This window comes from Rhamphochromis sp. 'chilingali', assembly GCF_963969265.1.
Source record: "Rhamphochromis sp. 'chilingali' genome assembly, chromosome: 18".
Lineage (NCBI taxonomy): Eukaryota > Metazoa > Chordata > Actinopteri > Cichliformes > Cichlidae > Rhamphochromis > Rhamphochromis sp. 'chilingali'.
Genome location: NC_137945.1, coordinates 14,652,840 through 14,665,620, shown reverse-complemented (window position 1 = coordinate 14,665,620; position 12,781 = coordinate 14,652,840). Strand labels below are relative to the sequence as shown.

General features: G+C 38.5%; 1 protein-coding gene across 1 annotated transcript in view; it reads left to right on the top strand.

Moving 5' to 3' along the window:
• The first annotated feature begins 3,604 nt into the window (after positions 1-3,604).
• The window catches only part of ube3c (ubiquitin protein ligase E3C), a 29,843-nt gene continuing 20,666 nt past the window's right edge, over positions 3,605-12,781 (top strand). The window contains exons 1-11 of the mRNA XM_080865813.1: positions 3,605-3,752; positions 4,309-4,423; positions 4,554-4,607; positions 5,092-5,166; positions 5,631-5,777; positions 5,906-6,021; positions 6,130-6,287; positions 6,838-6,991; positions 7,857-8,077; positions 8,227-8,378; positions 11,569-11,756. Of these exons, the coding sequence (XP_080721939.1) occupies positions 4,358-4,423; positions 4,554-4,607; positions 5,092-5,166; positions 5,631-5,777; positions 5,906-6,021; positions 6,130-6,287; positions 6,838-6,991; positions 7,857-8,077; positions 8,227-8,378; positions 11,569-11,756 (1,331 nt within the window). The 5' untranslated portion in view covers positions 3,605-3,752; positions 4,309-4,357. The remainder of the gene's footprint in view (positions 3,753-4,308; positions 4,424-4,553; positions 4,608-5,091; positions 5,167-5,630; positions 5,778-5,905; positions 6,022-6,129; positions 6,288-6,837; positions 6,992-7,856; positions 8,078-8,226; positions 8,379-11,568; positions 11,757-12,781) is intronic.

Here is a 12,781-nt window from a genome sequence, read left to right as displayed (position 1 = left end):
TTTATACTGATTTTGTACAATTTCCACGACATTTGTTTTCTATTTAAGGGAAATCTTTGATGTCGGTGTCAGATATATCAGTGCAATTACGAGTGAGCGACTTAAAATAACACCAAGGATCCAACCCCTTTACTAAATTCGATATCGAGGTTTTCGTCTCAGACAAAAGTGTTACACGGTGAGCCTGAAGGCGCAGGCAATTTGTTGACATGTGCCAAAAGGGTAGTACTTCTATTATACACTACTATGCATTAGCGGTCATATAGATATATTTTAGTACAATTATATCCATATCCGACAATTATTGTCAGTGTTCACACTCATTATCCAGTCTAATGACGACAGGAAGCTTCTTATGACCTTTAATTCGTGATTGTTATTTTAACACAAACATAATAAATGATAATAATAAATATTAAAAAATAATAATAACAATAAAATATTCATTATTCGAGCATTTTACACGTTATTTCTTTAACTTAAATCTAATTTATTTAATTTCGGATTTGGCGTCTCCCTGCACAATTTTAATACAACATCATCTTTTTAAGTCAATTCATGCGACCTATATAGTTTGTCTTTAACGGCTCTCATAAATACCTCAATCTCAGACTGCATGTGCACTTTTCAAAACCACCACAAAGCTACTGTGCCGTTTTATGAAATGTTCAGAGTGGGGAGGTTTTTGCTCTTTGTTTATTAAAACAATGATGACATTCAGAGACTTGCGTGTCCCTTTTACACGTTCTGTTGGCTCTGTTAGGGAATTGAATCATATGGTATTATTATCATTAACAATCATCGACAGTGACCTTTTGTGTATTAAAGTTATCTTTCACCTTCCACACGAAATTTGCCAGAGTTTCAAAGAAATCAGCTGAATCAAAAAGTTTGTCTAAATATATGAAAGGTCCTCAAAGCAGAATTTCCATTCTAAATGGAAAAATGAGGTTTCACTACAATTTTTAATTTAAATGCTTAAAATATTTTTTTTCCTCATATCAAATGTGCAACACTTGGTTTTTAATATCAAAAAATTTGTGCATTTCAACAGTTTGACCAAAAAATAAACAAAAAACAAATCTGATCTGTGTGCCATGTGCGCAGATTTTTTTTTATCTGTTGACTCTACTAAAATAATTTAATCTTATTATTCTTATTATGAATGTTAGTCTGACATTTTCAGTAATGTTAGCCTTTCTGATTATTAAAAGCACTGATATTGGGAAAAAACAGGTGTGAGATCACAGAGGTACAGAGTGTAGAAGCAACACGACCTCTGAACCGCATTCACAAAAATCATGTTTGTGTAAAACTAATTTCAGTATTTTTGAGAACAAAAGGTATTTCTTCAAAAATAAACATAAGATTAAAAAAGGTGCATGCCAAATTACTGGAAATTGTTGTCAACATTGTTATTTAAATGTACTTTTCCTGTAGAAAATCTACTTTTCCGGGAGTTCGTTTGAGCTCAGATAAAAATAAGCACAGTACAGTTTCAATGACCAATCATGCAGTAACACTATTACTAGAATAGCAGCAGGGCTGAGGTCATCAGAAGCCTATATATGGACCAAAAATAAAATTCAAAGCAGAACTCTCCTCTGGTTTTAATTTTGCTTTCTCTATATCAATGGTAAGGATAACTTAAGGATAAAAAGTATATATTTATTAACATTGAACTATTAATTTCCTCTTTAATGATAAAATTCCTGAAAAGTCCAGAGAGTTCACAGAAAAACTGAAATGTAAGTATCTTTATTTTTATCACATTTTCCATGTGTTTCCAAAAGTCTTTTTTCCCCTCCCCTCTTCATGTATGTACAAGTCCCGGAGAAAAAAACAAAACAAAACAGGATAAAGTCAACAAATGTATAAATATCTAACAAAAAAACCAAAAAACAAACATTTATTTTGGTGTTTCTGAAGCCCATTGAGCCAAACTGGCGATCGACACAGGACCACTTACAGGCAACTAATACAAACAGTCTTTTAATATATGCAGACATCCTGAGGTCTAACAGGAACAAAACACACCTAAACTAAATCAGGATAACGACGCAAGAGAAGTAAGCTTAAAAAAATACACAACAGACAAAGAATGACCAAAATAAAACAGGAAATAAACAAATATGAAGACAAATAATTTATAATAAGGAGAAAGGAGGCAGGATAACTGAAATAAAAAAATATAAACAAACTAAAACCATGAAAATCATGCAGAACTATTAAAACAAAAGCTCAAGAATAACACATGGAAAGCAAGTCCACAGCTTTAAAACACTGTCAAAAAAAAATCCAAGGACCATGACAGCCTCACTGTTAGTACTGTGTCAGGGTATACCACACCTTTCACCCAGCGACAGCTGGGATAGACTCCAACACCTCTTGAATGAGATAAGTGGATGATTTATGTAGTTCAGAGCAGGTATTACAATATAAACACAACACCTGATGAAATCAGTTGACTCACAGACATCCCAGATATAAATAAACATGTGCATCAATGCCTCATCAGGCTGGTTTTGTTAACAGATATGACCAAACTCACAAAGACTAACACTCAGGATATTTCCTCTTTGATCTTTTTGCCCTCAGGGTTCCTCAGGCTTCAGTGACCTGCTTCATGAAGCTAGTCTGAAGTCAGTTAATTCACTCCTTAAATTTTTTTCTTCACTTTTTAAAATTAACTTTTTTCAGCTATTATTCTATTGCACGTGATATCATTTACCATATAGTTGTCTGCTTTCAGTTGTTTTGGTTGCCATTAGAGGTCACCCCAACATCTCACCCCATCCCTAGTATCTTTCGTCACACTGACCCTCTGCATGCCTTCCTCTTTTCCTCCTACCTGGCAACTCAAAATTCAGCATCTTTTATCCAGTATCTCTTGTCCACATATCCCGTCTCTTCTCTGCACATGTCCAAACCATCTTGGCCTCTCCTCTCTTTGTGTCCAAACTGCTCAACCTGAGCTGTCCCTTCAACATATTAATTTCTAATCCTGTCCATCCTTGTCACTCCCAAGGTAAATCTAGTATTTTCAGTTCTAAACAGCTGCAGCTCAGTGTCTTGTGTTTTCATCAGTGCAACTATCTCCAAACATTAAACCCCAGGAGGTCTCATGTTCCCTTTAACTCTTGGTGCTATCATTCTGTCACAAATCACCTCTGACACTCATCTCCACCTGCCACACTGCCTTTCACTCTGCCCAATGCTTTAAAAAAATTCAGTGTTGTCCAATCATATTTTTTTTCTAATAATCTGTATTTGTTTTGGCCCTTACCTTAGTCTAAGTTTTATTGTTTATTTTAATTACCTAAAATGGTTAGCTTTAGTTAACTTTAATGACCTTGGTTCATGTTTCCCTTACTTTAGAGGACACTAACCATAATCTAAACATCTATCCCAGACTCATCAGGTTAAAAGTTAATGGTGTTTTTTTCGTGTTTTTTCCCTAAAAAATACACGAAGGTCCTCGCAAAATGACAAATTCAACCCAAACACACACTCATGCTGTAGCCCGAGAACCTTCTCAATGGCTCTAGTAGAAGGGCGGGTCTTAGAGACGGTATTGACAGACATTCTGTCCAATCAGCTGCCTCGCTTTGCAGGAAGCGGATGCAGGCTGCTCTCCGGTGTTGTGTTGATTTCTAGAGAGAGCAGGAAAAGAAGACTTGACGTTTGGAGAAACGTAAACATCCTTCTCAGTGTTGTAGTGTCTGTCTCACTTCTTAGCTCAAAAGTCGAAGGTAAACGATTCATACATTGCTGCTTATTTTTCTCAGATGTGTGTCCTTCAAAAGAAATGATGTCAAAAGGACATGCGGGTAGGGTAGGAAGACACCCCCCCGGAAAGTTAGCCTGCCTCAGCGTTTAGCTGCCCAGCTAGTTAGCTGCATTGCTAACGTCAGCAAAATCATGCTGCTTGCACATACGTTGTCCTTGCTACGAAATGTCACGAATAAATGAGCTTTAATACGGTGTCTCATTGTTGGGGTCGTTTAGAGGAAGCAGGCTTGTTAAAGCCCCTAGCAGCTGCTGAGTCATTAGCTAACCGGCTAAGTTAACCGGTTAGCTAACTATTGTTGCATTCAAACTGAAGGTCTGGCTGAACTTGACCTCCTGTGATGTTGTTCAACTGTTGTCCGCTTTGACTGTTCATAATCGTTTAATTTTGCTACTAAAAATATGGCCTGCAAACGTAGCTTTATAGTGTCGTGGTCGGAGAAACTGTTAGCCGAAGTTAATTGTTTATAAGTTGGCAGTCAAGTCATCACGACTGGTCTGTTTCATTTTCTCTTTCAGAAATTAGAGTAAGCCTTCGAGTCAGTCAGTCCATGGAAAAAATCTAACGATGTTCAGCTTTGAGGGAGATTTCAAGACAAGACCCAAGGTGTCCCTTGGAGGAGCGAGTAAAAAGGTAAGTGGCATCTCAAAACTGGGAATACATCTGCTGCCATTAACAAACCACACATAGCTCTATGCTTAACAGATGTGGTTAAAACGTGTTGTTGTGTTGCATTTTTATAATAATCTTTGTTGCTTTTCAGGAGGAGAAGGCATCACTGTTGCACCGCACTCAAGAAGAGAGACGGAAAAGAGAAGTAATGTCTCTTCTGAAGTCTTTTGTTGGTGCCCTTTAAAATTTTGCAGCTCATACTATTTGCAATTTTGAAAAGTCAGTTCTTTCATTGTTTCACCCAGCTTGGTCTTGCAAAGAAACATGAAATATTAATGAAAAAGGAGTATATTTGTTTGCGTTCATAAATATAAACGTCACATTTCTTTGTGACAGTCAGCATGACGTTGAAACTAGTGTAGTGCTGCAAAGCTTTTTTCTCCTTGATTTCTTTTTCTGTATATCACACTTACATGCTTCAGATTAATATTAAACAAAGGCCCAAGAAAATACAGAATGCAGTTTTTTTTAAAGTAGTTATTTCATTTATTAAGGGAAGAAAGTTATCCAAATCTGTCCATATAGTATGTCAAAAAGCAATTGCCCCCTAAAGTTAATAACTGGTTGTGCTACCATTGGCAGCAAGTAGCACAATCAAGCATTTGTAAATTTTGCTTTAATTTGCTCAGGATGAAAGAAGACGACTGAAGAACGCCATTATCATTCAGTCCTATGTACGCGGTTACCAAGACTTGAAAAAACAGGTATGTCTGCAAGCACATTTCATACATTACATAATTCTAGTGACATTGCATGCGATGACATGTGAAACCCTCTAACATACAGCTGGCTAATGAATGACACTGCCTATTTGATGGTGTGGGAAATAGCAAGTTTTTTCGCAACCTTAACTTCGTCCTTGTGATGAGTGTTTTTGGCTTCAAAGATCAGAAATAAACATGTGGCTTTAGGCAAAATTGTGAACTTCTGCATCTCATCAGGAAGTCGGTTGGTCCACAGACAGTTACAGCAATGATATTGTGTTACCTTACTTAAAAGAAGTTGATGCTGCATCTTGTTGTTTCTGTTAAAATGCAAATGTGGTGATCACATTTTCTTTCTTGTTTTGGGAACTGTATTGATTTGTGGTAGCAGCATTTCTGTTTTTGTACCAAGTCTGCTCAAACAGAGTGTTTACAGTGTGTGACCTGTGACTTTCTTTCTCCAGTATGCCATACAGCGGGCAAAGTTTGACGAGCGTGTCAGCCAGACGCAGTCGGGAGGAGCTCAACACGCCCTGGATGGCGTTGGTCTCTGCCTCTTATCAAGACAATTAATATTTTTCTACAGACAGAGTGTGGATGCCCATAGATTGGTGAGAAGACAAAAAAAACCCCGAGCCTTAGGCCCTTTGGTTGTATCAATAGATTTAATAGATGCTAATATATTAAAAAGTTGTGTTTGCCAAAGACCAAAACTGTGTCTACCTGTGTGTTGATAAAGATATGGCTGTGCCAGAACCTGGTGAAGCACAACGGCCAGTTTGTGAAGCTGTTGGTTGGCCCACAGAAGAAGACATGCGTGTTTCAGATCAAGAGGATCTTAGGCTTCTGCTGCAGGTATTGGAAATAAATAATTTTCTTACAGATGCATAAATGCAAAAGCTGATGGGATATCTGTAACAGAAGTTGCCATTATCACTCTTGTCGCTCTCTCCTGTCTTTTAGACTCTTGCAGAGCTGCACGGATGACAGTTTAAATGTTGCAGTTCCCATGCGAATGCTAGAAATCTTTTCTACAGAGAGAACCTATCTTCCCGTTATTCCAGATGCTAATAATGTAGCTTCATTACTCGAGCAGATTTTGCACTACATGGTACAGAAAGGTAAGCTCACTGGCTTAACTTTTATCTCTGTTGTGAGTCTGCGGTCAGGATTTTTTTTTTTCTTCTTTTTATAGAAAGAAAAGAAATGTCAGTGACACACAGATTCCTGCAGCATAGGTGCAAATAAACCTGTTGAGACCAAATTATTAAACAATAAGGGGTGTGCAGAGATCTTGAATGTGTGTCAATATAATTTTGTCAGTGTTTTTTATCAGTACAGGGCAGTTCATGTTGTGACTGGTACAGGATTACATTCAAGTCAAGTGTATTTCAAGTACTGACGATTTCCCAGAAGCATGAGTCATTTCAAAAGCACGGTTTAAAGTTAGTCATTGTTGTCTGCACGAAACATTTTTTAGCATTACATCTGAAAAAAATCCTACTTTTTAGCCTGAATGTTAGGTTTAAGGGACTCATTTTTACAACATTTCAGTTACTGCAAACAGGAAGATTTCTTTTTTTAATATGTTTATATTAAATACGTAATTACATTAGCGTTTTCTCAGATAATTATTTTGAGTGTTAATTCTTCTCTCTGTCCTCTCATCAGGATACTACAGGTCGCTGTATATTCTTGTGAATCACAGGCTCCCTTCCAGTCTGGAGTACAGCGACGCTCCCACTATCCCCCTGGCAAGCACACTGTTGGAGCACATCCTCAAACCTCTGCACTTTACCTACTCCTCCTGCACAACAGGCGCAAGGTACAGTGAGCAAAGCAGGAGAACAGGAACATTTGCACAGGATGCGACAAGAAAGACGCCCCTAAAAGATTACCTGCTAGTATTTGTCGTACAATGATGATTGTCTGAAGGACAGTTTTAGAGAAATTAGTGCATGCATCTCCAAAAAAAGAAGACAGCGCTGCTATTTTCACTTTTTGGGAAAGTAAGCTAAAACAATAAGCAGTGGCATTCAAAAAACTTAGTTTGCCCTGTATTGTTTAACTATTTACTGAAGGAATTGTCTCAAAAGTTACACAATTCTGCAGAACGCCCGGCACATACAGTAAACAGTGGAGACGATAGCGGCATAATAGCAGGAACAGAAGGTGTTTGTCTCTGTTGAATTCTTTTAAAATCATCCATTAAGCCAATCAGACAAACTACACCAGTTTTTGTCCCTCTTGTCAATAGTGAAGCAGTAATTGCTTCACAGACCAATTTACAACAAGCCATAAAAGTTTCCCAGACTTGCTTGCTCGCTGGAGTGCAGAATACCAGCCTGTTTGTCTCTTGGTTTGAGACATTCTTAATAACAAACGACGAGAGGACTTCTTTTCTTCTTTGAAGAAAAGCAAGACGGGAGTGAGAGGAACTTGTGTACATACTGGCTCTAACAGCTAATTATCTGACTTGGCTCGCCAGATGTGTGTGACCAGGCTACACAAAGCAGCACTGTTTGGAGAGACAATATTGGAGAAGTCACACAGTAGAAAGAGCAGGGAGATGTTAAATCAACCCATACTTTAGTGAATTTATCGATGAGCAAACAGTATTTTGATATTATTTTTATTTTGTTAGGATTTCACACAGTGTACTAATATCTGCTTTGTCTGTCATGTTACAGGCAGTTTGTATTTGCGGCTTTTACCGAGGAGTTCATCTCTGCTCCGTTTACTGAGCAGATCTTTCACTTCTTTATCCCGGCACTATCAGACTTCCGTCACTCATTCCCTTTCGAGGCTTTCCTGAGCTCCCTTAAGGCCACGATCGACTCCTCTTCAGCAGCACAGAGCCAAGCACCATGGCTGTTTTATTTTGTCCTCTCTGCAGGGGAGAACCGCCTAGGTCAGTGGGAGTTTAGAGCTGAACACACAGGCTCATGCTTGTGCTGTACTTGTTTCTCCTGTACATTCCTCTGTGTGGTAATGAGACTGATTTATAGAGTGGGAGATGGGTTAATGTGCGCGGTAATGATGAATGATGCGCGTTGGCAGGCTCACTATCAGAGGAGGGTCTCCTGTTGTACCTCCGGGCCCTGCAGACGCTGCTGCCGCTGCTGCCAGTGTCAGAAAGCAGCACCAGGCCAGAAGTGAGCAGCGACTCGGAGGATGACGATAACGCTGGCATCCAGCCGCTACCCATGCAGGTAAAATCCCCGCATATATGTCCAAATATCTCAGCGCACAGCATGCCTCGGTGAGGGATGTCAGTGTTGATAAGGCCCCTCTACACATTTCTAGCATTCACACAATTCAGTTAATTTTTTCTTTTATTTCTACATTCAAAACATGTGCAAAGCCCCATTTTTTAAATTTTTTTTTTTTTTTTTGTCATGAGTTTTGCTTTGTAGATGTGAAACTGTTCCGCAAGACATTTACCTTTACATAGCATAAACAATATGGCTAACTATAACAAAACAAAAGTTTCTTACAGTCAAAGCAGTTTTGATTTAAGCAAAACTTGAATATCTCAAAAAGGTCATTCTCGTGTCTGTTAACAGTTTTCACTAGAAATGTGACTTAGCCTGTTGGCTGATACCAGCACAAGGTTCATGTTGTACTCAGGTAGGGCTGCTCAATTAATCGAATTTTAATCACGATTACGATCTGGGCTTTCAACGATCATTAAAAATGACTGAGCCGATTATTGGCCCCTCCCTCATTTATCCGCGACACCTTAAAGGCCGGTCCGTGGGGCATAAACCGGTCCGTGGCGCAAAAAAGGGTGGAGACCGCTGATTAAGAGGACCCGAGGGAAGCTCGGAAAGCTAAGCAGAAGTTATTTGGAGAGGAGAGTGACTGCCGCTGGTTGAAAAGAGAGGTAAAAAAAACTTCAGTGGTGTTGCACACTATTTTATATTATTTTTTAAAGTCATTATTCAATACGTTGTCATCGTTAACCCTTTAAAGCCGGTCAGAGCAGCACGCTCCGTTTTGTGTAACAATTTTTAAATCCCTGTAGAACCTGAACAGTGTAAGCTAGCGCAATAATTTGTTTTGCATATGAAACCGGAGGAGTTGTACTTACATCTGATGCCATCAGCTTGTCCTCGGTCACGGTTTCCTTCCACATAAAGCTTTGCAAAAATTGCATAAAAAGCGCTTGCAGGAACAAAAACATAATATTCCAGAAACACGTTTTGTGATCCGATCAGCTGTTCATAACACTTCCCACAGTGAAACGGAGTCAGCAGTGTTGCCAACTCCTCAGTAAGGAAAATCGCTATTGGTTGTCCTAAAAGTCGCTAGAAGTCGCTAAATGACGTCATCGCCAAATTTGCATAATAGGTCATGCTAATCTAATTGTAACCTATGTTGTTGGAGAGAGAAATAACATCGTGGAAGAGACATAAAGTGAGTAAAAAACGTCCTAAATGCATTTAGAATTTATTTAGAACTACAAATTAAATTTCTTTTAGCAATTATTGTTTTTTTTAATGTCACAATTCCAACCCTGCTCCTTTACCCGGGCTTGGACCGGCAAAAGTGACCCGAAATAGGCGCTCTGGTGGAGTTACTTTGTGTGTGTGTGTTTATAAGTAGTTTTAAACCTTGTGATCCACAAAACAGCATAAGAGTAAAAGAAGAACTGACTGCGTCACAGCACCCGCTACTTGTTGAGAGTAAAAGCAATAAGGGCTTTCACGTCTTTTTTTTTAGCGGGTCTGAAAACTTGCTAAATATAGCGACAAAGTTGGCAACACTGGAAGTCGCGAACTATCGCATGTGCGCCATTTCCTGCCCGAAACCGGAAGTGACGTCATTTCGCGGAAATGTAGTTTTTTACTTGTAGGCCTTAATTGCCTATACTGGTGTTTTTATAAGTCATGTTTGACTCTATACTTTTCTGAATAGTTTCTGTGATGCTTAGAACTCGAATTGTACTGCTGGAAATGGTTTATTTTGATGCACCTGCTGTTTTCTTTGCAAATTTGCATCATAGGATTGTTTTTTCGTTTTTCCTGCAGTATATAAAAATTGGTGTATCTCCAAAATAAAACTATGAAGACACTCAAAATAAATTTCCTGTTGTTGTAAACTATTTTTTGCAACTTTTTTTGTATTTCAAGTTTTGAGGGATAAACCTCTTAAATTTCTCCAAGTAGAAATATATGTAAAAAAAAAAAACCAAAAACGATTTTCAATTTTTTTGTAGTTTATTGTACTTTTTTGCAATTAATGTAATTACTATGGACTTAATGCATACATATTATTACAATATGGGCTATAACAGTTGTATTGATGTATAGCAACTTGAAATGCTCCCACAAATGGCACTACAACATGTAAAAAAAAAAAATAAAATAATAATAATATAAGCTCTGGCGGACTTGGTTCTATAGTAGGTCGTAAGGGTTAAATAAATATCGTCAAATAATCGAGATCTCAATTTCAGTGAAAATAATCGTGATTATCATTTTTGCCATAATCGAGCAGCCCTATACTCAGGTAATGTCAGCCTCTCTAATGTAAGCTGTGTGGCAGCGATGGAGAAGCCACACTTTTCATTGTGTGAACAACTGGGAGTTTGTTTCCCAAACTCAGGAATAAAAGGAATTAACAGACTATTCCTTATGTGCTTATGATGCTGAATGAGTTTAAAGTGATAAGTTAACATAAAGGATGACAATCAGCTGAATAACTGAAGGTAAAATGGCATTAAATCACAACATTTGCCAAATTATTTCTTATTAGCTTTGCTATGGCGGTTGTGGTTGGTTTAGTTTGTTTCTGTGTTTTTGTGTTTGAAGCAGGATTACTCATTACTTATCGATGGATTTAGAGTAAATATTTACCACCAGTTGGTGGTTGGCCCACTGTAAACATGATTAACTTACGAAACTGAATAAATGAATATTTGGAAGGATTCTGCACCGCTGTGGCTTAAAACATTTTGCCTCAGACCTTCAAAAATGCGTACATTCAGACACCTCGTCTAGCGATAATAAAGCGATAATATACGATACAATATATTTTATTGTCCTAGTTGGGAAATTCGTTGTGCACTCTTGTGTGGTCACAGAAGATGCTTTCACCAAGAGCCAATAAACATTTCTTTAAAAGAGAAGTAAATAGATAACTGTTATCACAAGCACAAACCAGGCAGATTAGTAGCAACAAACACTCCACAATACTCTCATATGACACCGACAAGTTTAAAAACTGATATTTAAACGCTTGGTTTTATTAACAGTAACCTAAAAATTGCAGATTGCATCTCGAAAATAAACTATAAAAAACTAAAATAACATTTTTATTTTTTTTTACCCTCGTACACATACTTCTCAATCACATAATCACAGTCCTTTAAATAACACTCATCTCTTTCTTCACTAGGATGACAGCCGGATTTCAGTTCAGCTGATAACAGAAGAGTGTGTCCACAAACTGGACACCAAACACCAGACTAACGCCCTGCTCAACCTGGTGTGGAGGGATTCAGCCAGCGAGGAGGTCTTCACCATGATGGCGTCCATCTGTCACACGCTGATGGTGCAGCATCGTCTCATGGTGCCAAAAGTCAGGTACAAAGACGCACATTTTTGGGGGGTCTTTCATTCTTCCTGTGTCATGTAATGAAGTTAATGTAAGTAGCCTTACGCCAGGAGGCGTGTCTGAATCAAAAACACAACCTCAAAGTAAATGTAAAAGCTTTTCGTTTTTTAAATGGCATATCATAACACTTTGCACATCTCGACGGGATCAGCCTTGCATCCCAGGAGCCACCTGATTGAGAGGAAAACTGTGTGTTTATGTGTTTCCGCGCTGTAAGCAGTAATGTAAGTAACGATAAAACCAGGCAGGCAGGCAGTTATCAGTGGTCCGCACCCGCTGGCATTTACAACCGGCAGAGGAAGCCGGGATGTCAGGGAGGCTGTCAGTTCTGGATGAGGGCAATTACCCCTTTTCAGGTTGATTGCATTAGGGCCAGGATGTCAGAGGTAGCGTGGGGGTCTAGATGGTGCATTGACTGACAGGAGGTGATCAGGCTGAGCTTCATGGACGGGCAACCAGCTCTAGTTAATTATTATTGAAGCCAGTTGCTGTCAGTTCATTTATATGTGAGGATGCATTTCGGGATCACATTAGCAGCTCTGCTTTACTAGACAGATATTTTGCTATTATTTGAATCCATAACATTCCCCAAATCCTTTCAAGTAATTATATAAACTGGGCATGTGCAGCTGGACTCTAGTGGTCAGCTAGTAATTTTGCATTGTTGTTTACAAGCGGTTGACAAGAATTTAGAAGAATTTCAGCCCTTATTTTTAAATTTATTTATTTATTTTTACAGCTTCCTCTTTCTCTCGGCTTTTACCATAAATCCTGTCCTTCCTCTTCCATCATTATTGGATATCTGTACAAAATAATTAGCTCACTGAGAAAGATTAATCACTGCAGGAGTGGATGGGATAGCTTTACAAGAGGCTAAGGGGAGCAAATTGCATTCTGGTCTTGATTTACGAGTCTTAAAGCAAAAAAAAGAAAGGAAAAAAAAAAAAGAAGCCGGCCAGTCGTGCAGCCAGCCCAGCACACTGCCTTTTTAATA